At 44.7% G+C, this 27,012-nt stretch overlaps 2 protein-coding genes across 2 annotated transcripts in view; one reads left to right on the top strand and one right to left on the bottom strand.

Moving 5' to 3' along the window:
* The first annotated feature begins 781 nt into the window (after positions 1 to 781).
* Rcvrn (recoverin) lies at positions 782 to 8,919 on the top strand. Its single transcript, XM_027946965.2, has 3 exons — positions 782 to 1,162; positions 5,915 to 6,026; positions 8,804 to 8,919. The coding sequence occupies exons 1-3, from the start codon at positions 782 to 784 to the stop codon at positions 8,917 to 8,919; spliced, it is 609 nt and encodes a 202-aa protein (XP_027802766.1).
* Positions 8,920 to 16,845: 7,926 nt separating this feature from the next.
* Positions 16,846 to 27,012, bottom strand: part of Glp2r (glucagon like peptide 2 receptor) — a 76,767-nt gene continuing 66,600 nt past the window's right edge. Inside the window, exons 12-13 of the mRNA XM_027946948.2 lie at positions 18,999 to 19,040; positions 16,846 to 17,172 (exon numbers count right to left, since the gene is read on the bottom strand). Of these exons, the coding sequence (XP_027802749.2) occupies positions 16,846 to 17,172; positions 18,999 to 19,040 (369 nt within the window). The remainder of the gene's footprint in view (positions 17,173 to 18,998; positions 19,041 to 27,012) is intronic.

Here is a 27,012-nt window from a genome sequence, read left to right on the forward strand (position 1 = left end):
AACACACTTATTGACTCATTTCAGCCTCATAATGACAATGAGACAGACACAATTGTGCCCATTCACTCAAGAAATATCTCCTGAGGGCCCAAACCTGCTAGGCTCTGTTTTGTCAACGGAGATGCATCAGGAGCAATATGAGATCTCTTCCCTCCACTGGAACTTTCATTCTGGTGGAGGCACAGTGTGGGGTGTGCCAGTGGAGATGGGGCTAGAAATAGAGTGGTTCCTATAGGCCTTGCTGAGAAGGTGACATTTAAGCCAAGATGTGACTCAAGGGTAGGATTAGGAGAGCATCCTAGGCGGAGAGAGGTTAAAAAACATGCCCGAGGTCACACAGCTATTTAAGTAGCAAAGCTGGGATTTAAAGCAGGCTGGCTTCAGCCCCTTTGCTAAACACGACATTATAAGGTGCAGTGCGCGGTGCCCTACCTGCCTCTGCAGGAGTTAGTGCGACAAAAACAAGCAGCTACCATCAACCCTTCGAGGGCTGGAGTTAGGGTCGGGAGGATCTTTGCCCTCCGATCTTTTCCTTTCAGGAGGCTAAAATGAATGGATGGCCTGCTCTCAGCTCTTTTAATCTCAGGATGGTTTGGAAAGCCACCGCCCCCACCCCCAGCCTTGTGTCCCCTCCTCCTTCCTCCAAGGACTGGGAAGAACTCCTAATCCTCCTAATCCCCCAGCATCTCAGTCTCCATCTCACAGTGAACAGAGCCCGGACAACCAGGAGGACAGGCACGTCCCACCCACCTGCCCAGCCGGCGCCCACTCTCCCTCACCCATGGGGAACAGCAAGAGCGGGGCCCTGTCCAAGGAGATCCTGGAGGATCTGCAGCTGAACACCAAGTTCACAGAGGAGGAGCTGTGTGCCTGGTACCAGTCCTTCCTGAAGGAGTGCCCCAGCGGCCGCATCTCCAGGAAGGAGTTCCAGAGCATCTATGGCAAATTCTTCCCCGACGCCGACCCCAAGGCCTATGCCCAGCACGTGTTCCGCAGCTTCGACACCAACAGCGACGGAACCCTGGACTTCAAGGAGTACGTGGTCGCCTTGCACATGACCACTGGGGGCAAGCCCACGCAGAAGCTGGAATGGGCCTTCTCCCTCTACGATGTGGACGGCAATGGGACCATCAGCAAGAGCGAAGTGCTGGAGATTGTCACGGTCGGTCTCTCCCCTTCCCATGGTGACTGAGTCCCTGTCACAGCTACTGCTGCTGCAGCTGGGGGGGCCAATCCGGGTGCGATCGGGGAGTGGGGGATCCAGGCCAGCCATTGCCAGAGAAGGGAGGGAAGGGTCTCCACCAGGCTGATGGGAATAGAGGGCCGGACACTTTCCCACAGCTTCAGTTTTCTTTCTAGAAAAATCTGAGCGCTTCCAAGCATTCAAGTTGGAATTCTCCCACACCCCTCCTCCCCTCCAGTATTCCTTCCCATTTTCCTCCCCTCCTCTTCCCTTTTCTTCTTTCCTCCCTCCATCCCTTTCTTTCTTCCCCCACCTCCCCTTTCTTTACTAAATCTCATTCAAAAATTTCAGCAGTGCACATTCAGATTCTACAAACGATCAGATTTAAACACATACACCATGTTTCAAATATGAAGTAAAAACAGGTCCCAGTTGGGGGGTTTGAAATCTGGATCCTGCTCCTAGTATTCATCCTCCCACCCACCGGAGCCTCTGCAGCCCTGAGCCTCAGCTTCTGGCCTGTCCCATGTTCTAGACTTACTGGCAGTATGTACCCTGGACTCCTCATAGGCTCCTGCCCTCCGCAGATTTCTCAACATGAATTCCCCTCTGTCCATATCGCCCTAGATCGAATCATGTGCTGTGGACATTATAGGTGTCTTGAAAATATGTTTTTTAATCTAATGTATAAGTAATCCATGAAATTTAGAAACATATGCAAAAGAAAATTAAAATTGCTTCTAATCCCAACATTCAGAGAAAACTGCTGGGTAACAGATCACTCTATGCCTTCCCAGTCTTTTATCTGTATCATTTTTGTCTATTTGAGAACTGTAACATACTCACATATGGTTCTTACCACACATTTTTGGTTACTCTTTTATTAAGAGCATTTTATGTATCACTACACAGTCTTCAAAAACATCTCTCTTTTTTTTTTAACATTCATCTTAGCGTCCTTCTTTTCCTTTTGACTTTTTTTTAATTGGTGCATTCCAGTTCTGCTTAAAAAGTGGAATTTGTTGTGTCGTGTTCATAGATGCACATGGCAGAGTCTGGTTAATTTCCTTCTGCTCTTCCTCCCTTTCCCCATCCCTCCTACCCTTCCTTCTCCTTCCTCTACCCCACTGTTCTCCCTTTTCATAAGACGCCACACCATACTTCATAATTCCTTATTTCTCTCTGATTCCCACATAGAAGAGAAAACATTCAACCTTGACTCTCTGAGTCCATCTTATTTCACTCAGTTCAGTGTTCTCCTGTTCTGTCCCTTTACCAGCAAATGACATGATTTTGTTCTTCTTTATGACTGAGTAAAACTCCATTGTGTGTGTGTGTACCACACTTTCTTTCTCCATGTGTCTTTTGATAGATACCGAAGCTGGTTCCATAACTGGGCTGTTGTAGAGTTATACTGCTATAAACATTGATATGAATGCATTACTATAATATGCTGATTTTAGTTCTTTCAAAAACATTTTTAAAATTATTTTTAGTTGTGGATGGACACAATACCTTTATTTATGTATTTATTTATTTATGGTGCTGAGGGTTGAATCCAGTGCCTCACACAAGTGAAGTGCTCCACCACTAAGTCCCAACCCCCAGCCCTCAAAAACATTTTTTTTAAGAGAGAGAGAGAATTTTAATATTTATTTTTTAGTTTTCGGCGGACATAACATCTTTGTTTGTATGTGGTGCTGAAGATCGAACTCGGGCTGCACGCATGCCAGGCGAGTGGGCTACGCTTAAGCCACATCCCCAGCCCTCAAAAACATTTTTTTTAATTGCTGTTGACAATTCCACTTTCTGGTAATGTCTTAAGGTTATTTAAACGTTTCCTATATTTTTGAACATTAAAGTGTTTCATTTTTTCCTATGATATCAGTTAGAGTTCCCTTCCTTTTCTATATTTTTACTTATCCTTTTTTAGTCCCCTGCCCCATTCACTTACTGTATTTCACTGCATAATCGTCACAGGTTTTATGTCTAAATTTTTTGCAAAAAAAAAAAAGTGGGGTGTGACTATTATATGAATTCCTTTTTTAAAAAATGTGCCAGTGGGCTGGGGATGTGGCTCAAGCGGTAGCGCGCTCGCCTGACATGCGTGCGGCCCAGGGTTCTATCCTCAGCACCACATACAAACAAGGATGTTGTGTCTGCCGAAAACTAAAAAATAAATGTTGAAATTCTGAAAAAAAAAATGTGCCAGTATTACTTTAGAATCGTTTATTACTAAACTCTCTTTGGTGCAAGATGAAGATGCACAGAATATTTATGTGTGTGTGTGTGTGTGTGTGTGTGTGTGTTAATGTGGTGGTCATGATTATGTGGTGAAATATGGTGCTTTGTTTTTCTAATTCCATTCCTGTGAAAAGGGAGAATATTTTTCATACTTGATATCATTTTTTTCGAGCATTTGTAATCAGGCTTTTATTTGCAGAATTTTTTCACCCTTATTAGGAGAAACCATAAATAAAATAGCAAAGCATGCAGCTTTTATTTATGGTCACCCTCTGAGCTCAGCTTGGGTCTCCTGCTAAGGGCAGACGTGTGGCAACTGCACTGTCAGATGAGCAATCTCCTCTGGGTTGGCCGAGTGGTCTCTGGGTGGTGTGGGATGAGGACCAAGTAATAAGTTCTAGTCCCAACTCTGACAACAGCCAGCTAAGTGGCCACCAGAAAACCATGTAAACTCCTTGGTCCCAGGGTGAGGATCTAATGCTTTCTGTGGCCTTTTCCAGGGTTCCTTAGGGGCTATCTGTCTCCCCCTGCCCATGTGGCGGGGGGGCAGAGTGGCCAGCGGGTCACTCCTTCCCACTTGTACATGGGGTCTGTGGCTCAGGACAGACTGGCTTAAACTGGGAGCTACCTGTATTTCTGTCCACTTTGGGGACTCTGAAGGCCACCCTTAGCTACTGGGGTTCATTTCCTTGTTACTCTTTTTTTTAGCCACGGGAAGTTGAAAAAATACTTCTCAAAGCTGTTCCATATTCCAGGCTGATTTCATGGGCAATGCTGCCCCCACCTGACCTGCTCTAGGTGACCTCAGGAAGGCTCTGGGGAGAGACGCTAGCCTCCCAACCTCTATGCCAACACACCTGCCCAGACCCTGAGCCTGCCCAACTGCCCAAGGACCTTGGTGTCCACTCTGGGTGTCACTGAGCTAGTAGAATCCTAGAAACCTGGAGCTGAAAGCACAAGGTCACTTGTCCCTTTACCTCATCCTATAGTCTCAAGGCCCTTGCTGCTTTGCTCTTTGCTGTGCACCTGGTACCTTGATTAGAGAAGAGGATTAACAAGGTGAGGCAGATCCTTTAGCCCAGAGCTGAGCCTTTTTCTGAATCCCTCTCTGAGGGCAAGAATAAGTGAGGGGCTTCCTGTACCTTGGGAAGACCTTTGTAAAGGTCATCCCTTCCCCTTCCTCAGCCTCACCTGCCTGTGCTCTCCAGCAACAGGGAAACGAGAAGACTCTGAAGTCACACAAAGTTTGCAATTTCTAGAACTAAATCGCCTGGGTTAGAATCTCTGCACTCTGGGGAGAATTTGGACAAGTTGTCTCAGTTTCTTCATCTGTAAAATGAGGACAATAATACCTAATTTGTAAGTCTGCTGTGAGGGTTTGGTGTGAAAATGCTCAGGACAGTAGCACATAAGTGTTCAACCATTGTTAGCCATTATTACCATAAGCCAATCCTGCCGGACTCGGAGGAAGCCATCTAAAACCTGTTGGCTGTGGGGTCTGTGGTAGTGGCTCCCAAACTCCAACTTCAGTGGTCCTATGGGATTATTGCTGCAAAGTTTTTATTTCTCATTTGGATTTTTTTTAAAAATGAAACTATTGTGGCTATATGACTAGAAAATTCAAACAGAAAGATACAAAAGAAGAAGTAAAAGTCTTTTTCACCCCTTCCCCATATTTCCTGTCCCTTAGGAGAATCTCAAACAATGCAGACAACCCCCACCCTTCCCCAGGAACTTTGCTTCAGTAGATCAGGTGGGGACCTGGGCGTCTGTGTTGCAACCACTGCCTTACAGCCGGTGCCCCAGGCTGCTTGGCACTGAGAAAGGGACATTGTGGTGGAGGTGGCTCAAGGTCCCTAATATGTTCTCCATGATGGCCGTACCAATCTACATTCCCACCGACAATGTGCAGGGGTTCCCTTTTCTCCACCTTGCTAACACTTGTTATTTCTTATCTTTTTTATGGTGTCCATCCTAACAGTTAGGAAATGACAGCTCACTGTGGTTTTGATATGAAGTTCCATGAGGATTAATGATGTTCAACATCTTTTTGTAAACCTTTTGGCCATTCAATATGTCTTTTTTGGAGAAATGTCTATGTGGGTTCTTTGTCATTCTTTAAATGGAGTTAACTTGTTCTCTTGCTCTTGAGTTGTTGGGGCTCCTTGTATATCTGGGATATTAATCTCTTATCAGATATATGGTTTGCAGATAATTTCTCCTGTTCCATAGGTTACCTTTCCATTTTGTTCATTGTCCCTCTGCCGTGCACAAGTTTTTTAAGCTTGATGTGATCCCACTTGTTCAAACATCATTTTCAAGACCAACATCAGGGAGCTTTTCTCCTATGTTCCCTTTTAGGATTTATAGTTAATGGTTTAGTCCATTTTGAGTAGATCTGTGCGCATGGGGTAAGGCATGGGTGTTCCTAGGGTTGCCAGCCCCTGACGGCTTTCCTAACAAGTTCTTTCTCTCCGTCTGGTACAGGCAATTTTCAAAATGATCAGTCCTGAGGATGTAAAGCTCCTTCCAGATGATGAGAACACACCAGAAAAGCGGGCTGAGAAGATCTGGGCGTACTTTGGAAAGAAAGATGATGGTGAATCCCTTTTTTCTTCATTGCATTTGATTTTACAGTCTCAGGCTTTTTCGGGGAGACCCCAAGGAGACCCTCTCTTCTGAGTCACAGCACCCAGGGGGATGCTCATGTTACCATACATGCACCCAGAGCTGTCTGCAGGCATCTGGGTGGGGGGGGGAATGGCTAGAGGGCTCAGCAGGGACCAGTTCTGCTGCCATCCCAGAGCTGATTTGCCACTTGGGGTTCCCTGGGGGAGAAGGAAAGTCCTAAAACACAGAGCACTGTTGAAGAATAATGGGTTTTTTGTTTGTTTGTTTGTTTAATAACAAAGTTAACCTACATTTAAGGAAGAGCAACGCGTGAAGGCAGTAAAGCTCATTAGCCGTTGGTATACAAATGTCCAGTTTCTCATTAAATGGAGTCTATTTTTAGACACCTCAGTTTACTTGTTTTTAAAAAGGCTTTCTGCAGAGTTAGAACAAGGGCAAACCACAGCGCAGCCTCACCTTAAATTAGCCTCAAGTGCCCAAGTCAGTGGAATCTACATTGATCTGAGTTTACTCTGGTAGGTTACTTTGGATGGTTCAAAAAGCACCACTAACATAGGGTTAGATTGCAGTTAGTCTGTCTGGGATGTATTGGGAGGAAGGCCACCGAGCAACAGTGTCCAGAGGAGGCTGGGCAAGCTGCCAGACTGTCGTGCGGATCTGACCCCTGTCAGGGCGAGAGGAGAAGAAGGAAGGGAGGGTGAGTCTAGCCCTCAACAGCAGGAAGATGTTGTCACAGTCAATGGGACATCCCCAATGGGCTGTCTGGTGCCCCTGCCCTGTTCAGTGTTTGACGGGAAGCGGCCCGTGGAAAGTGTGTTGAAGGCGGTGATGGATTCTAGAACTTGGTGACCAGAGCTTTTTGTCCAGGATGCTCATGGCCTTGACTGGAAGAGCTGGTGTCCAGTGAGGGCTGCAAACCACAGGGGTCAGAATGATGAAAATGGGCACCGCGACCCGCAGCCTCACTAAGTGAGGGGAGCTGGTGGATAGGTCTGATGGCTTCCAGAACCTTCCTCATGGGAATAGGGAGCCTATGGATGTCATGACATCTGATTTGATTTTATTTTCACAGAGAAGCCAACAATCGAGATGCTTAAAATTTGAAGTGTCTCAATTAATAAAACACGGCACGTCTCACACACATCTAAGGGGCCAGCGTTTGGCCCCTTCGGTGACCTCTGGGACATTCTCTAACCAGGGTTCAAGAAGAAAGGCCTGAGCAGGATCTAACCAAGGGCAGCTAGAGATGGTCCAGCTGTACTTACTCAGCTGCAGGCAGTGATGAAGTCCAAGAGTCACTGGGGTGGCAGCCAGGGTGGGGTCAGCTAGTGCCCAGGCACCCATCTCAGGCGCCCACTCTGTGCTCACAGGACCCGAATGTGAGCACTTCCTTAGATTCCGTTCCCAGACACATCACTTACCTCACCCCAGTCCAGCCCTAATGGCACCTCGTCTCCCAGCACCTTTAAACCCCCTGTGTTTAAAACTGACCCAACTGAGCATGGCAGAAGCGGGTGGCATTCCTCCTGCCGGGCCAGGTGGGTGCGTTTTCCCATGGCCCATCTGGAGACGACTCGTTACCACAGTGCCAGACTCTGATGGTGAGAGCTTGGGCTGCCGTGTGCAGCTGGTGGGGCAGTTGGGATTATAAACCCAAACATCACCACCCAGACTCAAGCAGGCTACCATCCTGGATCCTAACCCAAAAGGGATTAAGGCTGCCCCCCAAGGCCCAGGACTTAAGCCAATGGAAACAGAATTCAGTCTACGAACACTTCGTTGAGCACCTACTATGTGCTAGGCACTATGAGCATACAACCAGGAGTGGAAAGGAACATCTATCTCATTGTACAGTTGTTTCTGCATGAGACTGTCTTTCCCGCCAGACTAGGAGCTTCCTCGGGAGGGACTTTAGCTATCTTCTGTGCCATACCCCACCTTCTGCCTCCTGCAATGGCCCCAACCCCAAGCACAGGAGCATCTGGTACATAATAAAGAGAAGGAGCTCAGTACCATGCATGTAGCTGAGTCCAACTAAATTCAGTAGGTATCTAGTAAAAGCACTGGGAAGCTGGGCCAGGCTGGGGGAGCAAGGTTCACCTGCAGTTCTGATCCCAAACGAGGAGGTAAATCAGGCTGCGGGACATGGGGCTGGATGCATGGGAAGGAATCCCAGCCAGGACTCATGGGACAGCCTGTGCACCATGAGAACCAATGAGACCCTCCACAAGCCAGCCTTTCCCTGGCATGTCATGGTCCCTTCGACTCTCACTCCCTGCTCCCTGGGGGGAAGTGGTTCCTCCACCAAGACTCTAGGCCTGCCCTCCATGTCATTTGGCTTTGCTCAGCTCTGTAGATGTTCTTCCAGAATTTGAGGCATGAGACTTGGGGCAATATTGAACACACACCAATTAACATTAATAGTTATTATTAATAATTATCTAAATATGTAAGAGCCAGCAAGGCAGGGGTACAGCCTCTCAGAAGAGACACATAGCACAAGAATGGTATCTTGGGGTCCTGTGCAGTGCCAGACACTGATCTTGTCTCTGGTTCATAGTGAAGTCTGAGGATCTTGGGGAGGAGTTGGGTATCTGGGGTGGGGTTGGGGGGGAGACCCTTGGAAACATTGAGTATTCAATATGTTCACAACAAATACACACCGACTAGGCATGCTGACTGGATGTCAGCCTCTTTGCAGCTTGAGACAGCCAGTCCTGACTGATACTTTCCCCCCATGAACAGATAAACTTACAGAGCAAGAATTCATTGAGGGAACCATGGCCAACAAGGATATTCTGCGACTGATCCAGTACGAGCCTCAAAAAGTGAAGGAAAAGATAAAGGAGAAGAAACCCTGATGCCAACTGCTATGCTCTTCTCTCCTCACCCACTTCAACACCTGCAGGTGCACGCACACACACACACACACACACTCATGCACACGCATGCCCAGGGCCAAGAGAGAGGCCTCTGAACCCCAGCACAGCACCCTATAAACCAAAGCATCTTTAGCAACCCACCAGTTAATTCTTCCTCTTGTTTCTAATATCCCTCCCAAGACACTCCACTCCCCATCACCTCCCCACCAGTCTGTGGCCCTATGATAATCCCAGGATTAGGCCACAGGAGTCCTAAGCCGCAGCCTCACGTAAGCTCCTTTGTGGCTTGCTGAATAAGCAGGTTCAATAAATGCAAGAGGAGCTGAGCACCCAGCTGTCTGGTCTTTCTTGAGTAGGAAAAGGAAATGATCTCTGTCAGCTTGACCGTCGCTGTTCCGCTCTCCCAGAATGTGCCGTCCAAAGGGGATGATGGATCTCGAAGATGCCAGGACCAGAGGCCAAGGTTACCATGGAGACACTCAGAGAGAGCACTAGGGGAGGACCGGGGATGACAGGCCCCGTGAACTGGGGTGGGGATGGGCTGGAGGTGGGGGAAGCTTGTTCCTCTCGGGATGGGAATGGACATCTTTAGTCCCAGGACTATGATCAGGCTGGGGTGGGGGGCAGCTGGAAGGGGGAGGAGAGGGAGGAAGGGAGAATTGGGAGTGGAGCTGGAAAGGTAGAAGGGCCAGACTTGGGAAGGTCCCCTCCAGCCTTTGGCAGGCACCGCGCATCACAGCGGATGGAGTGGTAGCATTGTGGAGTTTAAAGCCAGAGGGACTGACATTGGCAAGAGCAGCCCTTAGCAGGGTAGACGTTAAGGCAAGAAGGGCAAGACTGGGGACAGCAAAGATGGTGATGATACTTTTGGAATCAACCAGTGGCTGGGACCCAGGGGTGGCATTCAGATGCAGAGGACAGGATTCTTAGGAACACATATAGGAGAGAGCATCGTCCTGACGGGCTGCGGTGCAGGAGGAGGAGAGAGCAGGGATGGCGACCAGGTTGTGACTTGAGACTGCATAAATAGTGATGCCACCTGCTGAGATGGGTCACGGGGAGAGTTGCGTATTTCACAGGATAATGAGAAATGCAACTCTGTTTGGGGAGTGGGGAAGGCTGAGCCCTGGACATCCTTGAGGCCTCTCATTTCAGAGGCCAGGAAAGGAGGCCCAGTGAGAGGAAGCAGCTTGCCCAAGTTCAGCCAGCTGGTAAGTAGAGGCCAGGCCAGGGCTACCCACCAGCCCACATTTCTCCGTCCAGCTCCAGATCCTGGGACACAGAGGAACTCTGTGAGTGGATTCTCCATGATCACGGGATTCATTGTTTTGAAGGCCCATTTCTTCTTCAGCCTTAAGTTCTAAGATGAGGCTGCTGAAATAATGGGCTCCATGCACTCTTGATCAACCGATCTGGAACATCCTGAGGCTGGGTGGGGTCGGCTGGTGCTGGAGGTGATCCCCCCACCTCTCAAGATTTAGCCACAGCAATGGCCCCGTCACCGCCCTCAGAGAGAGATCCTCCTGGTAGAGAGGACAGAGCCTTTCCTGCGAGAGAGGCCTCATGTGAGGATCTCTGAAGGCATGATTTCCTGTGATGCAAGTATCATCCTCTTTATGGTGTAGATGAGGACACTGAGACAGAAAGCCAGAACATGAGTCCCTTTGATGACACCATGGTGCCTCTGGGATTGCACAACATCAGAGAAGGCAGGGGAAGAAGCGCCACACAGCACCTGGTCCAGAGGTGCCCAGAGGGGGAGGGTTGTCATGAGAATCACCTATGCCAGAAACTCCTCCCAGGTAGACAGACTGGGCCTGCCCGGGGATGGGGAGACCTGGAGTCCAGCCCAGGTGATCTAGGCTTACAACCAGAGACCCTGGTGCCTTCCTCTTGCGCTCTTCCCATCCCCTCCATGAATGAATCTGGTTGGTGGCATATGAGGCCGGGTACTTGTCACTTCTCTCTGAGGTCAAGGTATCATTGTCATTTGAGTCTAAAAGGACAGGCACTTCATAATAAGGTCCTTGCTGTCCTGTAGTTCAGCAAGAGAAATAAGGTGCCACTTGAGCCCCCCTACTGGCCAGGGGAGATGCAAAGAGTGATCACTTAATTTAGCACATCTTTGGTTAGGTTAGAGTAAAAGGACTATTTGGACTGAAGCTCTATGAGGATATTCTATGGAAATTAGTATGGAGAACAGGGATCAGTGTAAAGTTCAACTTGGCTGAAAGGAAGAGAAGGAAGAGGAATTAGTGATGAAGTAAGTCATTAAGACTCTTCCAAATGCAAAAGACAGAAGAGACAGTACAAATTATCGTGGCACAAATAGAACTGTATTAGCTCTTGGAGTGGAAATTCTAGTAGTAGTTCTAATTTCAGATCTGGTTTGATCCAGGAGCTCCTACAATGTCTCAGGTTTCATTTTTCCATCTCTTGGCTTATGTTTTGATGTCACCACCACTCTCAGGCCGATTGTCTCCATGCTGGCAAAATGTTCACCAGCAGATCCTAGCCTACTCCCTGTTGGTTCCAATTTCAGCAGACAAGAGACATCTTTTTTTGTTGAGAGCCCCAACCAAAGTCCCAGGATTGCATCACACTGCCTCTGACTGTTTCCCTGCTTGTCTCAGATCCAATACGTGGTGCCTAGAGGGTGGCATTTTCCGCTTGGCCAAGCATACTTTTGTGTGTACTCCTGGAGCTAAAGATGAAGTCAGAGAATTCCAAATCCATTGGCTGAGAGTGAGAGATGTGTGGTTTCCAAGAGGAAAATTGGGATGCTCTAAATAAAATTATAGAAGGTTGTAAAAATAGATGTGCACTCTACAGATGTTGGGGAGATCCTGCTTCCTCATGTACATGTGAATTGAAGGGTGGAAATGGATTATTATCTTACTGAGAACAATAATAACTGCCCAGGCCCAGACTCCGGACTCCACCTGCTCACAGGATCCCAGCCCCTTGGGCAGTGCTCCCTTTTTATTTGCTTGTTTGTTTCTGGTACCTGGGATTGAACCCAGGGGTACTCACCACAGAGCCACATCTCCATCCCTTTTTATTTTTTACTTCGAGACCGGGTCTTGCTAAGTTGCCTAGGGCCTCCCTAAGTTGCTGAGGCTGGTTTTGAACTTGCAATCCTCCTGCCTCATCCTCCTGAGCCTCTGGGATTTCAGGCTTGCACCATCATTCACAAAACCCCTTGGATATTTCTTAACATCCCCAGAAGATCTTTACCACAGATTCACCAACAAGTCCCTCGGTGCCAAGTGCCATTGCTTCCCCAGGCACCAGATTTCCCACCACCTGGTATGCTCAATAGGTGTTCATCTGCCAGGGAGTCTTCTGGGTTACAGTCTGTTGGAAGGGCCCTGTAGAGAATGACATGTGTTGTGTAGTGGCTTTGATCACCAACTCCTAGAAGCACTTCTAGATTTGTCTGCAACTTCTTTTCTCTCACCAGGCTCCAACACTGTTTTTGGAGCCAGGAGGTGACAGACACCAAGCTGCTGCCCACTTCCATCCCTGTTTCTGTCCCTTGGTGGTTATGCAAATCTATCCAGATAAGCCTGCATCTCAGGCCCTTAGGTTGTAACTGGGAGGATGGCCCTTAAAAAAAACAAAACACAAAATTGGGCCAACCACATCAACGGTGGCTATCTCTTAGAGTTGTTAAAATCAGCTGAATGTGTGCTTCCAGAAGAATTTCTGAGTTCTAGATGCAAAACAGGTGGGAGACTTGATATGAGTTAGTTTGGACTTCAGCAAGGGATTGTCAGATTCTGGGGAAGTCTCTTCCTTTCTGCCTCAGCCAGTGTTAAACCTTGGTCATGTATAAAAACCATTCAAGTGGCTTTGACACCCAAAGCACAGGCAATGAAAGAAAAAATCATTGATAATCCTCACCAAAATTTAAAACTTTTGCACATAAAAAAGGACACTTTCAAGAAAGCACAAAGACATCCCACAGGATGAGAAAAATATTTCCAAATAATATATCTGATAAGAGATAATATGCAGAATATTTAAAGAATTTCTACAACTCCACAACAAAAGCAAACAATCCAATTTTTTTATATGTGCAAAGATTGGAGTAGATATTTTTCTAAAGAAGACACAAAATTGACCAATAAGCAACCACATGAAAGATGCTCAACATCATTAATCATCGAGTAAAGGCAAGTCAAAACTGTAATGGGATAACATTTCACAGCCGTTACAGGGGCTACAGTTTTTCAAAAATGGAAAATAAATGTCAGTGGGGATGTGGATTGCTGGTGGGAATGTTAAATGGTGCAAGTGATGTGGAAAATCATTTGGTGGCTTTCCACTCTGTTAATCAGCAGCATCAGCATCAGATCTAGAAATTCTACTGCTAGGTATACCCCCAAATTTGAAAGCAGGAACTCAGATATACATCTCTATCAATAGCAGCATTATTCACAATAGCTGGAAGGTGGAATCAACCCAAGTGTGCATCGACAGGGGAATGGATACCCAGCATGTGGTATAGCCATACACTGAAACAGCATTCAGCAATGAAAAGAAACCGAGGACTGACACACGCTACAGTGTGAATGAATCTTGGAAGCCAATTACAGACTGTTTCATGGTTCCAATTATATGATTTATCTAGACTAGGCAAATACAGACACAGGAAGAAGAAAGTTCTCCAGAGGGAGGGGGAATGGGAAGATGTTTTTTTCATGGGGACAGAGTTTCAGATTGTAAAGGTGAAAAGATTCTGGAGATGGATACTGGGGATGGTTGCCCAACAATGTGAATGTACTGAATACCCTGAGCCCCATGCTTAAAATGGTTAAAATGACAAATTTTATATTTTATATTATCTATATTTTACCATAATAAAAAATCACTTAGAAATTATTATATATCTAATATATATAATAATTTCTAAATTATAATATATATAATATATATATAATAATTCTAGATTTGAATTGCAGATGAAGGAGGTCCCAGAGGCTGTACTTCCACGTGTGCGTATACACACACACACACACACACACATATGTGCGCGCGCGCTTATGCATATGTGTGTGTGTGTGTGTGTGTGTGTGTATATATATATATATATATATATATATATATATATATATATATATATATATATATATGTATCTCGCCAAGGTCAACTTGAACCAATTCAATCCAAGTCTCCAGAGCCAGACCTAGCCATTGGTCTCTTAAAAGTTTCCCAAAGGGGATTGTCCTGCCAGGACTGGGAGCACTAGGCTGGACCTTCCAGTCAACAAGCATACTGAATGACTTTGGGGTGATCTAGAAAGGGGATTTTTCCCTTTTGACCTCTAACCTCCATTTCTGACCCCTCCCCCTCTGCCAACCCCTTTGAGTGTTTCAAATAATGTGCCCTCTGGTCGCCCACTAAATGCCACAGCCTTTCCCCCGCCACTTCTGTTCAGAAACAGGGCACCAAATTCTCCGGGCATTGGGAGAGACTTTCAGCTCCAGTGGGAAACGAATGCAGAAGAGTGGACAAAAATGCAAATCATTTAAATAAACTTGCTTTAATCATTCGCAGAGCAAGAGCAAGCAGTGCGGGTAGACCACGGCATTGTGCAGGGAGGAGAGGAGGACATTTTTACAAAGGCTTTGGAAGAAAAATGCTTCTCCTATTGGTGGCAGGATCTTAAATAATTTACTCCTGGAAGCATTCAATGCTCCCTGAGGAAGTTCCATCCTGTCTCTCTTGACCGGTGTGTGAAGAGCACCTGCTCTGAATGCACTCCAGGCCGGGGACTTGATGAGAATTAGATGGCCCAGAGTTTATCAAAAGCTGATTGGCTAAGGAGCCCAGGCAGGGACATTTACAGAGAAGGGAAAACTATGTGTTTTAATAATTGAACTATGGATAATCTAGACACTGGAAAATAAACCTTTGCTTCATTATGCACTTGCCTAATACCTCCATTTCTGTTCCCATCCTGGAAGCCAGGAATGAGAGCAGTATAAAATTTAAGGGGGCAGCCAAAGTCTCCATAGTCGAGATAAGTCATACTTCAATGCAATCGTTTAAAAATCAAAATTAGTGTTAGAAAGTCCCAGATCAACAAAATATCAACATTTCAGATAAAGTCAAGGTCAGAGCTTACATTCGCAGGAGTTGGATTCCCTTGCCATTTCGGCCCTTGTGCCAATAAAACTTTATTTTAAAAAATGTCCCATGGGCTTTAGTTTGTGGATTTAATTTTCAAATGAAATACTTCATTTAATTTTTAGATTAAATCAGACTGCATTCAAGTATGATTTTTTTCGACTACTGAGTTTTTTAGATGTGAGTAGTTACAATTGCCCTCACCCCGGCCCTGCTGCAAAGGACCCTTGAAAACAGAGTTGCCAGCTAAAAGACAGGATGGACAGTCAGATTCGAATTTCAGATGAAGGAGGTCCCAGGGGCTGTACTTCCATGTGAAGATTATTTGATTGTCTGAAATTCAAATGTAATAGTGTATCATGTATTTTTATTTGTTAAACCGGCAGCCCCACTTGAGAAAGTCTCACCAGGCACCCCCCACGATGGTGTTTGGTTCCACATCAACATGCCCCACCCCCACACACGTACTTTGTACACACTATGTGAGTGACACTCCTGGACATCAGCCCAATGTGTCCAGAGACTTTTCCTCTCTTGGTCTTCATTCACCATCTGGCATTTTCATTTCAGACACTGAGCCTGACCTCAACTTCCTGTCTCTCCTGGCCCCCCATAGATTAGGTTCCCATCAGCAGGACAGGTTCCACAGTGACAGCCAATGCAGAGCCCTGGGCCTCTCAGCTCTCTGTGTCACTCACCACATATCCAAGATTCAACTAGTCCTTTTGCTTTACCTAGGTCCCCTCTGACTTTCGGCATCCATCTGGGGAGGAGAATCCTTATCAGTAGGGACTGGGGTCAGGAAGAATAGCAATAAGCCCCCCAGGGCAGGAGGCCTGGCCACTAAGGCATCCATTGGCAAAGCAAATGTGGAAAGGCATTTCCAGCCCCAATGCAGAGCACGTCAGAAAACCAGGTGGAGCCAGAAAGGATGGAAGAAAACCAGGGGAGATATTCAGAAGGTCCCTGGGAACTGGGATCAACTGTCTGAGGAGAGCTGGGATTGTAACAGCTCCAGTGGAACTTGTGCTGACCACAGAGGGAGAAGTGAGAGGGAAAGAGGGAGACAAGACTCTACAGATGAGAAAGAGGAAAGAATCAAGGAGGAAGTGAAGTCTGGGGGCCAACATGGGCTCATACCAAGGAGGGCAGGTACATCCCAGCTGAACTGTGGATGCAGAACGCCTCACTTCACCCTGCTGGGGGCCATGCCTGGGGTCTTCTGGCGCTCTCTCCCCCTGCCCAGTATTTTCCCAGAGTGAACTTGCATCTGAATTAGCTGGGATGCTTGCTAGTTCCATTCCTGACTATCCTCACGCTTTTAGAATCTCAGTGATGAGCCTAGGATTCAGCATTTTAAAAGCTTCCTGGCGTGGGGGGCGGGGTTCCTATGTGCCCTAAAACCAATCTCAGATGAAAATCAAGTGCTGGGAGGAGAAAAGGAAGAGATATTGACTAGACTCTTTTTTTAAACAAGAGAATTCTCTTCTCTTCATCCTGGGGTTCTTCTGTTCACTTGAATTCTGGGCCAAGCCCCGGGGACTGGTGGTCATTCTGGGAAGTACACCAGTGGGGATAACTAGGGTGACAAGGACAGGCAGAAGCTCTCTGAGCATTACACAGCTTCATGTATGCAAAGTTTGAAGAACCTGAAGACTGACTTCATGCCTGAGTGGGCATAGTGTACAGGGAAAGAATGATCTGCTCCATCCTGCATCATCCTCAGCTCTCTTGGGAGTCCCCAGATTGCAGATCTGGGGTCCACCGTGCTAGATCTCACTCTCTTCCAGAATCTCCTCCATGGTGTTGGCCAGGGTGAAGTCCCCCTCACTGCTCTCCGACAGGCTGCTGCCACGGGGCCAGGCTGTGTGGCCCCGGTGAGGATGGGCACCCAGCTCCCCCCGGCCCCGTGTGGCCAGGTGTGAGCCGTCAGGAGAGGTCTTCAGCTTCCGAAGCGTCTCGGCACCATCTCCATCTGAGAGATTCTTGGGACATTTCCCCAGGAACCGGAAGTTCTTCCCCAGGACCCAGGCTCCACAGCCTGAGTGGTTGTCGAGCAAGAAGCGGGCCCAGAACTTCCGCAGTTCAGCCTTCACCTGTCAGGTGAGACAAAGGTAAGGTTGTAGTCTTGGGATCATTTACTCATGTGTCCGTTCAGAAAAAAAAAAAAAAAATTATTGAATAGCTACTCCATGCTACCCTTGGGAAATTTACCTTCTACCTGATGAAGAAACAAGACTCATAAACATAGCAGATGACAAATTCTATGAGACTATAATAGGACAACGTGGTAAGGAGTGTTAAATGAAGACGACAGGAGACCATGGTTTTGCCCTGGACCCCAACAGACTAGACTAAAAATCAAGATGGAGTCACCCATGCTGAAGTTCCACCTCACCAAACCAAGACTTATGGGCCCTTCAGGGGAGAGAGATTACAGTCCAGCTTTCCAAACAGACCAGGTTCAATGGGTCTGTTTGACAAAGTTCTCTCTGCCTTAACCCTTGCACAAAAAGTCAACCTGAGGAAATCTGATGTTAACCAGTTGTTTTTATACCGGCCTGTCTACTCCTTAGAAGGAAAGTAACTTGTGAAGGGCTTTCATCTGCCTTCCCCCATAAAACTAATGCCCTCTGCTCAGACCACTGACACACTTATTCTATTTTATTGAATGAAATATTGGCCCCCTTTTAGAATTGCAAATTAAGCCAAGTGAGGTCTTTAAACTAAATTGTTGCAATTTTTTGTCATTTGACAGGAGATTAAGAGCTTGAGATGTGGTGTTCAGAAGGGACTCTGTGTGGTGGCGTTTGAGCTGAACCTGCCTGAGGAACAAGGAGCCCTTGCATGAAGCTATGGAAACAGCAGCCCTGAGCGACACAGAGGAGGGCCTCTGCTCTGGAGAGCTTACACTCTAGATGGAGGAGACGAAAACTCACATTTAAACCTGCAGTGGAGGGAGGGGGGAAATACAAGGAGGCTTGAAATTTTACCAACTCCAAAACCAAATGAAAACCCCTGTTCTGCCCCTTCACCCTTCAAGCCTTTCTCCAGGTGCTACAGTTTGATCTTGAATGTTCCCCAAAGGCTCATGTGTAGAAGGTTTGGTCTCCAGCTTGCGGTGCTGTTGTGAACAAGGTGACAACGTCAAAAGATAGGGCCTGGTGGGAGGAAGTTGGTTCACTGGTGGAAGACCCCTAGAGAGGACCCCAACCTTCCTTTCCCTTGCTCTCTCTCTGCTTCCTGAGCACCATGAAATCAGCAGCTCATTCCACCATGTACTCCTAGTATGATGTGCTGCCTTGTCTCAGGCCCAAAGGCAAAGGGACTTGGCAACTATGGACTGAAACCTCTGCAACCATGAGCCAAAGTAAACCTTTCCTTATTGTTAAGTTGATTGTCTCAGGTATTAGTTATAGTAACAGTAAGCTGCCCAGCACCAGGGAAACAGAAAAACTGGTTGGGGTCATGCAATCATATGAACAAAAAGTATAGTTCCCAGGTATTGAGCCTTTACTATCTGCTCAGCATGCCTGGGACATCACTATAAGGTAAGGACAGTTGTTGTTTCCATTTTACAGATGAGGAAACTGAGGCTAAGATGCAGTGACCTGTCTAATTCACAGAGCTCCTAAGTGGGTGAACCAAGGCTTGGATCCAGATTTTTGGATTCATGCTTATTTTTTTCATCATACTTTCACCCTAGCACAATTCCAGTAGGGCCAAGACTGGGTTCTGAGCTTTCACACACCCATCATGACACCTTTTCCCATTTGTCTAAAGTGTCTTCTGTTCTCTCTCCTGGATGCTCACAGTACATGCTAGTCGCCGTTACCCCATCACATACAGAGAAACCTCTGAGGACAGTAGGATTTCAGTCCCAGCCTCACCAGATATTGGGATGGCAACATGGAAAACATACCTCTCCATTGACAAAGCCATACTGCAAGGCCACGAGGAACCCCTGGAATAAAAGGAAGATGTGATGTGAACTTTGGGTAGATATGACTGAGAATTACAAGCAAAGTCCAAGACACCCCCAAAGAGGCATGCAACTACACTAACTAGAGTTAGTCATACTGGTGATGCTAACTTGGATTCTAAGGCATCTCCTCTAACTTTGGCATCTAACCACCCATACCAGCCTAGCTTTGGAGGTCATGAGTATTCGTAGGTCAAAGATGATTAAATCCCCATAAAGCATTCAATTATATGAATACTAGGCAGGCCACAATCCCATTTCTACTAGACCACGGTGGTCACTGCCTAATTTATTTTGTCTGACTTGCATTCTTTCCTTTTGGAATCTGACACTCTCCTATTCCTCAGGCCTTTGGCATGACTGTCAATCACATGGTTTCCACATTGTGGGATGGCTGTCATCTCAATAAGTGGCCCAAATTGACCTGTGACCCAAGCAAGGTCAATCAGAGTTCTTTTCACTGGGAAAGGGGAGAGAGAGTTTCGAACTCTCTTCTCTTCATTTTCCATCTTGATAGACAATGTAAACCCAGAGATACTGTTAGAATCTTCCCAGCTCTGTGGAGAGAGCCCATCTAAGCATGAAACCAAGACAGACAAAAGCAGAGACCAGAGAGATGGTGAGAGTCTTATTTCTGATATTGCTTGGGAAACTGGATTCAGATGTCTGGTCCTAAATTTTTCATTTATCTAACATAACAAATATGCTTTTCTCTCCTCAAAATATTTCTTTCAGCCACATGGGCTTTCTAGATTCTTGGAGCTTGTCAAATTCATATACTAACTATCTATTGCTGTATAACATAGTGGATCAAAACAACAAAGATGTATCATTTCATACACACTCTACAGCCAAGAATCTGGTGGTGGATTAGCTGAGTGTCCTGGCTCAGGGTCACTCTTAAGTTTCAGTCAAGATGCTGGTTGGAACTACAGTCATCTGAAGACTTGGATGGCTGCCAGAGTGGCTCACATACTGACAAGTTGCTTGCTGCTTTTTTTTGATTGTAAAATTGTAGATTGTAATTGCACTCGGGATCATTATTTTTAAAACTGATGCACTTGGGCTGGGGGTGTGGCTCAAGCTGTAACGCGCTGGCCTGGCATGCACAGTTCGAGCCTCAGCACCACATAAAAATAAAAGATGTGTGTTCACTGAAAACTGAAAAATAAATTTAAAAAAATTCTCTCTCTCTGTCTCTTTAAAAAAAACTGATGCACATATGTATCAATTAGAAATATTCTCAGTTGCAAGGTTAAACATAATCATGATCACAGAAACAAAGAGGTAGAATTTTTTTCTCACACATAATAATAATGATTAATTCATTTATTAATATCCAAACTTAAAGAATATGTTCCACTCCTCTGGACTTTGGAATCAGAAATATTTACATTCAGATTCCTATTCCCCACTCAGCTGGATGATGGTGGGTAAGGTGGATGTGCTTGTCAGTAGGAGGCTTCAGTCTCTCTCCACAAAGCTGCTTGAGTATCCTCCTAACATGGCAGCTGCTTGAGTATCCTCCTGACATGGCAGCTGCTTGAGTATCCTCCTGACATGGCAGCTGCTTGAGTATCCTCCTGACATGGCAGCTGCTTTCTCCCAGATGGAGTGATCCAAGAGAACAAAGCAGAAACTGCAACCCATTTTATGACCTAATCTTAGAAGTCACACATCATCATGTCCACAATATCCTAATGTCACATAGGTCAACTCTTTGCAATATGGAAAGAGACTTAAAAAAGGGCATGGAGAGCCATTGAAGGATATTTGGGGGCTGGCTACCACAGTTCACTTCTTCTCAAAGCCCTTCACACTTCCTGTTTTCTGGATGATTCTCCCTCAAACTTCTGCCTAACTATCTGCTTAAAGTCAGATCTTAGCTCAAATATCACCAAAAAGAGGCCTTTCCAGGTTACCCAAGTCACTATCACAGTGGTCTATTTTATTCATTTTTAATACCAAGATTATATTGTAATTTATCTGATCGGTTATTATCCATCCCTCTCTGCTTCACTTGCAGTCAGAGTAGCATCCTTATCTTGGATTTTCACTACCACACCCCAAGCACCTGAAACAATGCCTGGCGTTTAATAGGAACACACACACACACACACACACACACAAAATATTTGTTGAATGAAAGAGTGAGTGAATGAATGAATGAATGATCCATGACTCAATTAAGAGTTTTGCCTTATACAATATCAAACCAATTCTGAAACGTGGAAAGATGGTTTCTTCTTTATTCTCCTCTTAGTTATTTAGAATTGTAGTCCCAAGGATTATAATGAAAAGACTATATATAGATTGTCAAGTAATGGTATTTTCATTTACAAAACATTTGTCTTGGGGAAGTTTCAATAAGAGGATAATCTCTTGAATTTGGAAAATATTTCTGGGTTCACCCTATAACTGCCAAAAGTCTGGAATCAAAGATTCTTTAGTTAATGTTTATTTCTGTTGATTCTGCAGACTTTGACACTTCCTGATTTTTTGAACAGCCATCTGTGAGAACCTACATACCCTGACTTTTCTTAATTGACATGAAGGCCTGTGGAATTTGGGCTAAGTGCCTGATATATTTAAGCTGGATTTATGTTTGGCACCCAAGTACTTGAATCTTTGTGGGAAGAATCTCACAAAATGCCAGAACTTGGCAGGAAAGAACACATCTCCAACTAAAAGGTGAAGGTCTTGAAGACAGGATGACTCCTTTTATATCTCTTGATCATAATTAAGTTATTATCAAGGTTTTTCTGCTCTTCCTTGTGTAAGCCTTTTTCAGTACATCCCTTTTGCAACCTGGTCAGGGATCTCCATGTTGGTCGTCACAATATCAGTAAAATGCTCAGATTCTGCCTACCCAAGTGGAATTTTCCTTCTCTTATGTCCCTAGATATTTCATGACTAGAGCTCCTACATGGGAACATGGTGGTACTAATTAATCGTTTCCACACATACAATCACATCAGAGGTTTACAGACACCCTGCTTGGTTGGCAGGACAGGTGATACTCACCTCTGGGCACATGATATAAGAAAAACTGGATTTCAACGTACCAGAATTCTTTTTTTGTGGGGGAGGGGTGGTTACCAGGGATTGAACTCAAGGCCACTCAATCACTGAGCCACATCCCCAGCCCTATTTTGTATTTTATTTAGAGACAGGGTCTCACTGAGTTGCTTAGCAACTTGCCTTTGGCTGAGGCTGGCTTTGAACTCACGATCCTCCTGTCTCAGCCTCCCAAGCTGCTGGGATTACAGGTGTGTGCCACGGTGCCTGGCGCCAGAATTCTTATAAACAACAGGACAGTTGTTAACAGGATTCCCGTGACAAATGTGTCTTTTCATTTCCTCGGGTTCTTTCTTCATCGTCTGAGGACCATGCTGGAGTATGATTCTCATTCTAGGTAAAGTGACTGCGAAGCCAATAGGTCCCATAGATCACGTGGTTTTTACTTCGTGTATCACCAGGGCTTGGCCATCTCTCCTTAGGTCCAGTGATAGCACAAAACTGGTGAAACTATTATGGTTTGGATACGAGGTGTCCCCTCAAAAGCTCTTGTGTTAACGCAGGAATGTTCTGAGGTGAAATTATTAGAATGTGCAAGTTGTAACCTAATCAGTTCGTCCTGGTTTAAATGGACGGACTGGGGGTAACTGTAGGCAGGTGGGGTGTGGCTGGAGGAGATGAATCACAGGTACATGACTTGGAAGATTGTCTCTTCCCTACAGCCCCTTCCCCTTTCTCCCTCTGCTCCCTGGCTGCCATAAATGGAGTAGGGCTCCTCTATCATGCCTATCCGCCAGGATGTTCTGCCTCATCTTGAGCTCAGAGCAATGGAGTCATTTGTCTATGGACAGAGAACCTCTGAAACTGTGACCCCCCAAGTAAACTTTTCCTCCTGAGTTGTCAGGTATTTTGATCACAGTGCTGAAAAACTGACTGAAATAATTCCTTCTTCCGCCATCTTGGATCTGAAAGTCCACCTTTCTAGTGAAATTTCCATGCCAGTCATTGCAGTTTTTAACTCCAGAACTCCAGCAGTAAACCTTTGGAAGAGTGAAGAACCCTCCAAAGCAGTAAGAAAAGGAAGCTCTTAGGGCTAATGCCTGTTCTTGCTGATTCCCAGGGTAGAGTCACTAAGATATAACCCACCAAATGGGCCCCCACCTGGATGCCTACCTATGATTTCACTGTACCTGGTAGAATGGAGGGGGATAGGGCCAGGGTGTTCAGAAGGTGAAAGACCTTTGCCCACACAGAAGCCCTCAAGGTGTGTTTTCTGGCTCAGTCCTTATACGAAACACCCTGCAGAATCACTCTGATTCCTCAAATTCCACACAATCATTAAAACTATTAAATTATTCTTTCTTTAAACCATACAGTTTGGGGTGGTTCATTACATAGCAATAGATGACCAAACATCCCTTAAATCCAAGGAATGTGATAGGCTAGGTTTCTTTCTTAGAAATCTGTCCAACATAACTCCACATGAATTTTCTGGTCCTCAACTAGCCTTAGATGTGTGAGATCAGTTGATTAAGGGCTCACATTGATTGATCATGTCCTGGGGCTGGGGCCAGGGGAGGGCTGGGATGAGAGGCCACCAAATACTACTGATATATAACAGCTGCAGGATTTGCCTTTTTCCCCTCCTAATTTGGGATTAACTTTTAAAGAAGATTAAGGCCAAGCAACACAGGAAACTCAAATTACTAAATCTTAGCTTTTGAAATCCCCCAAAAGATTGAAATAAATTAAACATGTTTTCATAATGAAAAAAAAATAAAATAAAAATGTTGCTTAGTCTCAGTTCAAAGCTACAAACAAGAATTCAGCTCCAATGGGAGGGGAAAATAAAAACTTGTCCAACTGCCCAGACCACATCTCAGGCTCTGTCCCTCAGTCTTTGGTGAGCCAAGCACATTTTCTCTGCTCTGTGCATAGAATCTCAGCACCTGACTCTGTCTGGTGGCAAAGGCTTTAGGAATCTGGTCTAAGGAAATTGATGGGTCCTGGTGAGGATCCGCACAGGGCACCTGAGAGGCATTACAGTATGGTGCTCATAGGCAGCATCTTAATTAACCTCTGGTTAAAAATCTCATCTTTGCCATGTGTTCTCTGAGCCTCGGTTCTTTTTTCTTTAAATGCATATAATAACTTCTTCAAAGATACATTATGAAGATCAAGATTGAAAGTTTCATATTAAACAGATATTTTGTAACATACAATTTTAATCCCTTTGCTGGTATTTTTTACTACATTTTTGGATTTATTTTCCTAGTGTTTATTCCAAGGATTATAAAAATAAATTTCAACTTATTACAATCTATTTCACATTAACATCGACTTCATTCTAGTCAAATATAAAAATTTTCTTCAAAGTAGCTCCATTTATTCATTCCTCTCTAGTGTTATTCTTCTCATTTATACTAGATCTTAATGTGTTATCAACTAAATAACATGATTTACAATTGTTATTGTATATAACCTTATGTATTTTAAATCAGTTAAGAAAAATAACTATAAACTATGTATAGTCTTTCATATTTTCCTCCGTATTTACCTTTTCCAGTATTTTTTTTCTTCATAAGAATTTGAGGGCTGGGGATGTGGCTCAAGTGGTAGCATGCTCGCCTGGCATGCGTGCGGCCTGGGTTCGATCCTCAGCACCACATACAAACAAAGATGTTGTGTCCGCCGAAAACTAAAAAATAAATATTAAAAAATTCTCTCTCTCTCTCTTAAAAAAAAAAGAATTTGAGTTACTATATATTGTTATTTCCTTCCATTTTCAAAGGAAGAACTTCCTTTGAAACTTGTAGTAGTGTTCGCCAGCGTTCTCTCAGTCTTTGTTTATCTGGAAATGTTTTTATTTCACCTCCATCTTGAAACACAGTCTTGCTGGTCACAGAATTCTTGATTGGCAAGTTTTGTTTTCCTTTCAGCATTTTCAATGTGTCTTTCCACTGCCTTCCTGCCTTGTTCTGTTGATGGTTTTGTTGGTTCTATTATGTAATGGGCCATTATTCTCCATCACCTCCAAGATTTTCTCTTTGTGTTTGGGTTTCCATGGTTTGAATGTAACATTTCCAGGTGCAAATCTCTTTGTCTTATGTTAATTGGAGGTCATTGAGCTTCCTGGATGTACAGATTAATATTTTCCATCAAATTTGGGAATTTTTCATCCATTGTGTCTCCAATATTTTTTTTACCCCTTTCTATTTTTCTTGTCCTTCTAGAACTCTGATATATATATGTGGTATGCTTGATCACATTCCATAAGTCTCCACAGGTGGTATTTCTTTTAAAATTTCTTTTTAGTTGTAGGTGGACACAATGCTTTTATTTTTGTTTATTTATTTTTATGTGGTGCTGAGGTTCGAACCCAGTGCCTCACCCGCGCTAGGCGAGCGCTCTACCACTGAGCCACAACTCCAGCCCCACAGGTTGTATTTTTCTTCATTATGTTTTCCATCTGTTTGTCAGATTAGATAATCTCAACTGACCTATCTTCAAGTTCTATAATTCCTTCTTCTGCCACCTTGAATCTGAGAGTCCACCTTTCTAGTGAAATTTCCATGCCAGTCATTGCAGTTTTTAACTCCAGAACTTACATTTAGTTCTTATTTTACAATTTCTCTCTTTCAGTAGAAATTTCTTTTATGGATAAATTATTGTCATCATACTTGCCTTTAATGCTTTAAATAATGATTTCCTTTTATTATTTGAACATATTTGTAATGACTTCTTTGACATTGTTGTTTGTTAATTCCAACATCTGGATCCCTCAGAGAGTTTCCATTGACTGCTTTTTGTCCTACATATGGACATCTCTTTTTTTACCTTTGTACATCTCCCATTTCTTGTACATCTTTTTTTTTTTTGCCAAAGCTGGAAATTTTAGATACTACATTATAGCAATTCAAAATTCTGAGTCCACATGCTCCATCCCTGGTGTGGTTAATCTGTCTCCCCTGTGGTACATAACCACTGATATCTATGCTCATCTTTAAATTATGGTGTGTGTGTGTGTGTGTGTGTGTGTGTGTGTGTGCGCACGCGCGCACGTGCGCGCGCGCATTTTATCTGCAGGACTGGTCTCCTGTGCTTTTTTAAAATAAACAGTTGGTTAGCCAATGATTGATCAAAATTATGCTCAACCATCTTGAGCCAGTAAGGCTCCAATAGTCTTTGCCAATGGAAGTTTGTATTGCTGAGGGAACACATTCAAAGTTTATGAATGTATGAATTTATAGAATTTATGGCCTTTATTTTCTATCAGGCCCTCTCCTGTCTCCTCTGTGTGTACAGGAGCTCATATTCAGACAGGGATGTGGGGATATACTTTCTGATCTATCTTGAATATGTATTCATTCTTATGCGTCTACACAACATTTAATTCCACCAGAGAGCTATGTGGGAGTTTAACAAGGCCCGCTATGGTGGTCTCATTTCTCAGACTTCCCTGTTAAATTTGTGGCTAGCCCACTGGTCCATTTCTTGCCCTAAATAGGATTGTAACAGCAGGCTGCGACATTGTCCTTACCTGGTCCCTTGCCACTGAGATCACCACTGTATTTGGCAATGCCTAGGCCTGTGAGATTTTTCTGCTTTCTGATCCAAATCAAGTCAGCCCCCTTACGCAGTGAAGCTGCTAATTTTCATTAGAACTTCCTAACTGATGGTGCAGGGGGTGGAGAACAAAAGCAGTCACAGCCCAAAATGACATAGATTCCCACTGTTCTTAGTTCAGTAATCTTTCTTGAATAAAATCTTGTCAATCTTTTCTATGCCTTTGGTTAATTTCTTGTATCCTAAAATGATTGCTATTGACAGTTATCAACTTTGATTCTTTTGGGGGAAAGAATTTGTTAAACTCCTTTCTCCTCCCTTCCAGCAAGTCCTGCTTCTACATGAGCATTTAAAGTTTACTAATTCTAAG

Source organism: Marmota flaviventris, chromosome 17 (genome assembly GCF_047511675.1).
Source record: "Marmota flaviventris isolate mMarFla1 chromosome 17, mMarFla1.hap1, whole genome shotgun sequence".
Taxonomy (NCBI): Eukaryota; Metazoa; Chordata; class Mammalia; order Rodentia; family Sciuridae; genus Marmota; species Marmota flaviventris.

Bases quoted from the DNA above. Each gene is read 5' to 3' on its own strand.
- Rcvrn (XM_027946965.2), top strand. From the start codon at position 782: ATGGGGAACAGCAAGAGCGGGGCCCTGTCCAAGGAGATCCTGGAGGAT. The intron at 1,163-5,914 runs GTCGGTCTCTCC...CGTCTGGTACAG, and splicing joins AAGTGCTGGAGATTGTCACG to GCAATTTTCAAAATGATCAG. The intron at 6,027-8,803 runs GTGAATCCCTTT...CCCCATGAACAG, and splicing joins CTTTGGAAAGAAAGATGATG to ATAAACTTACAGAGCAAGAA.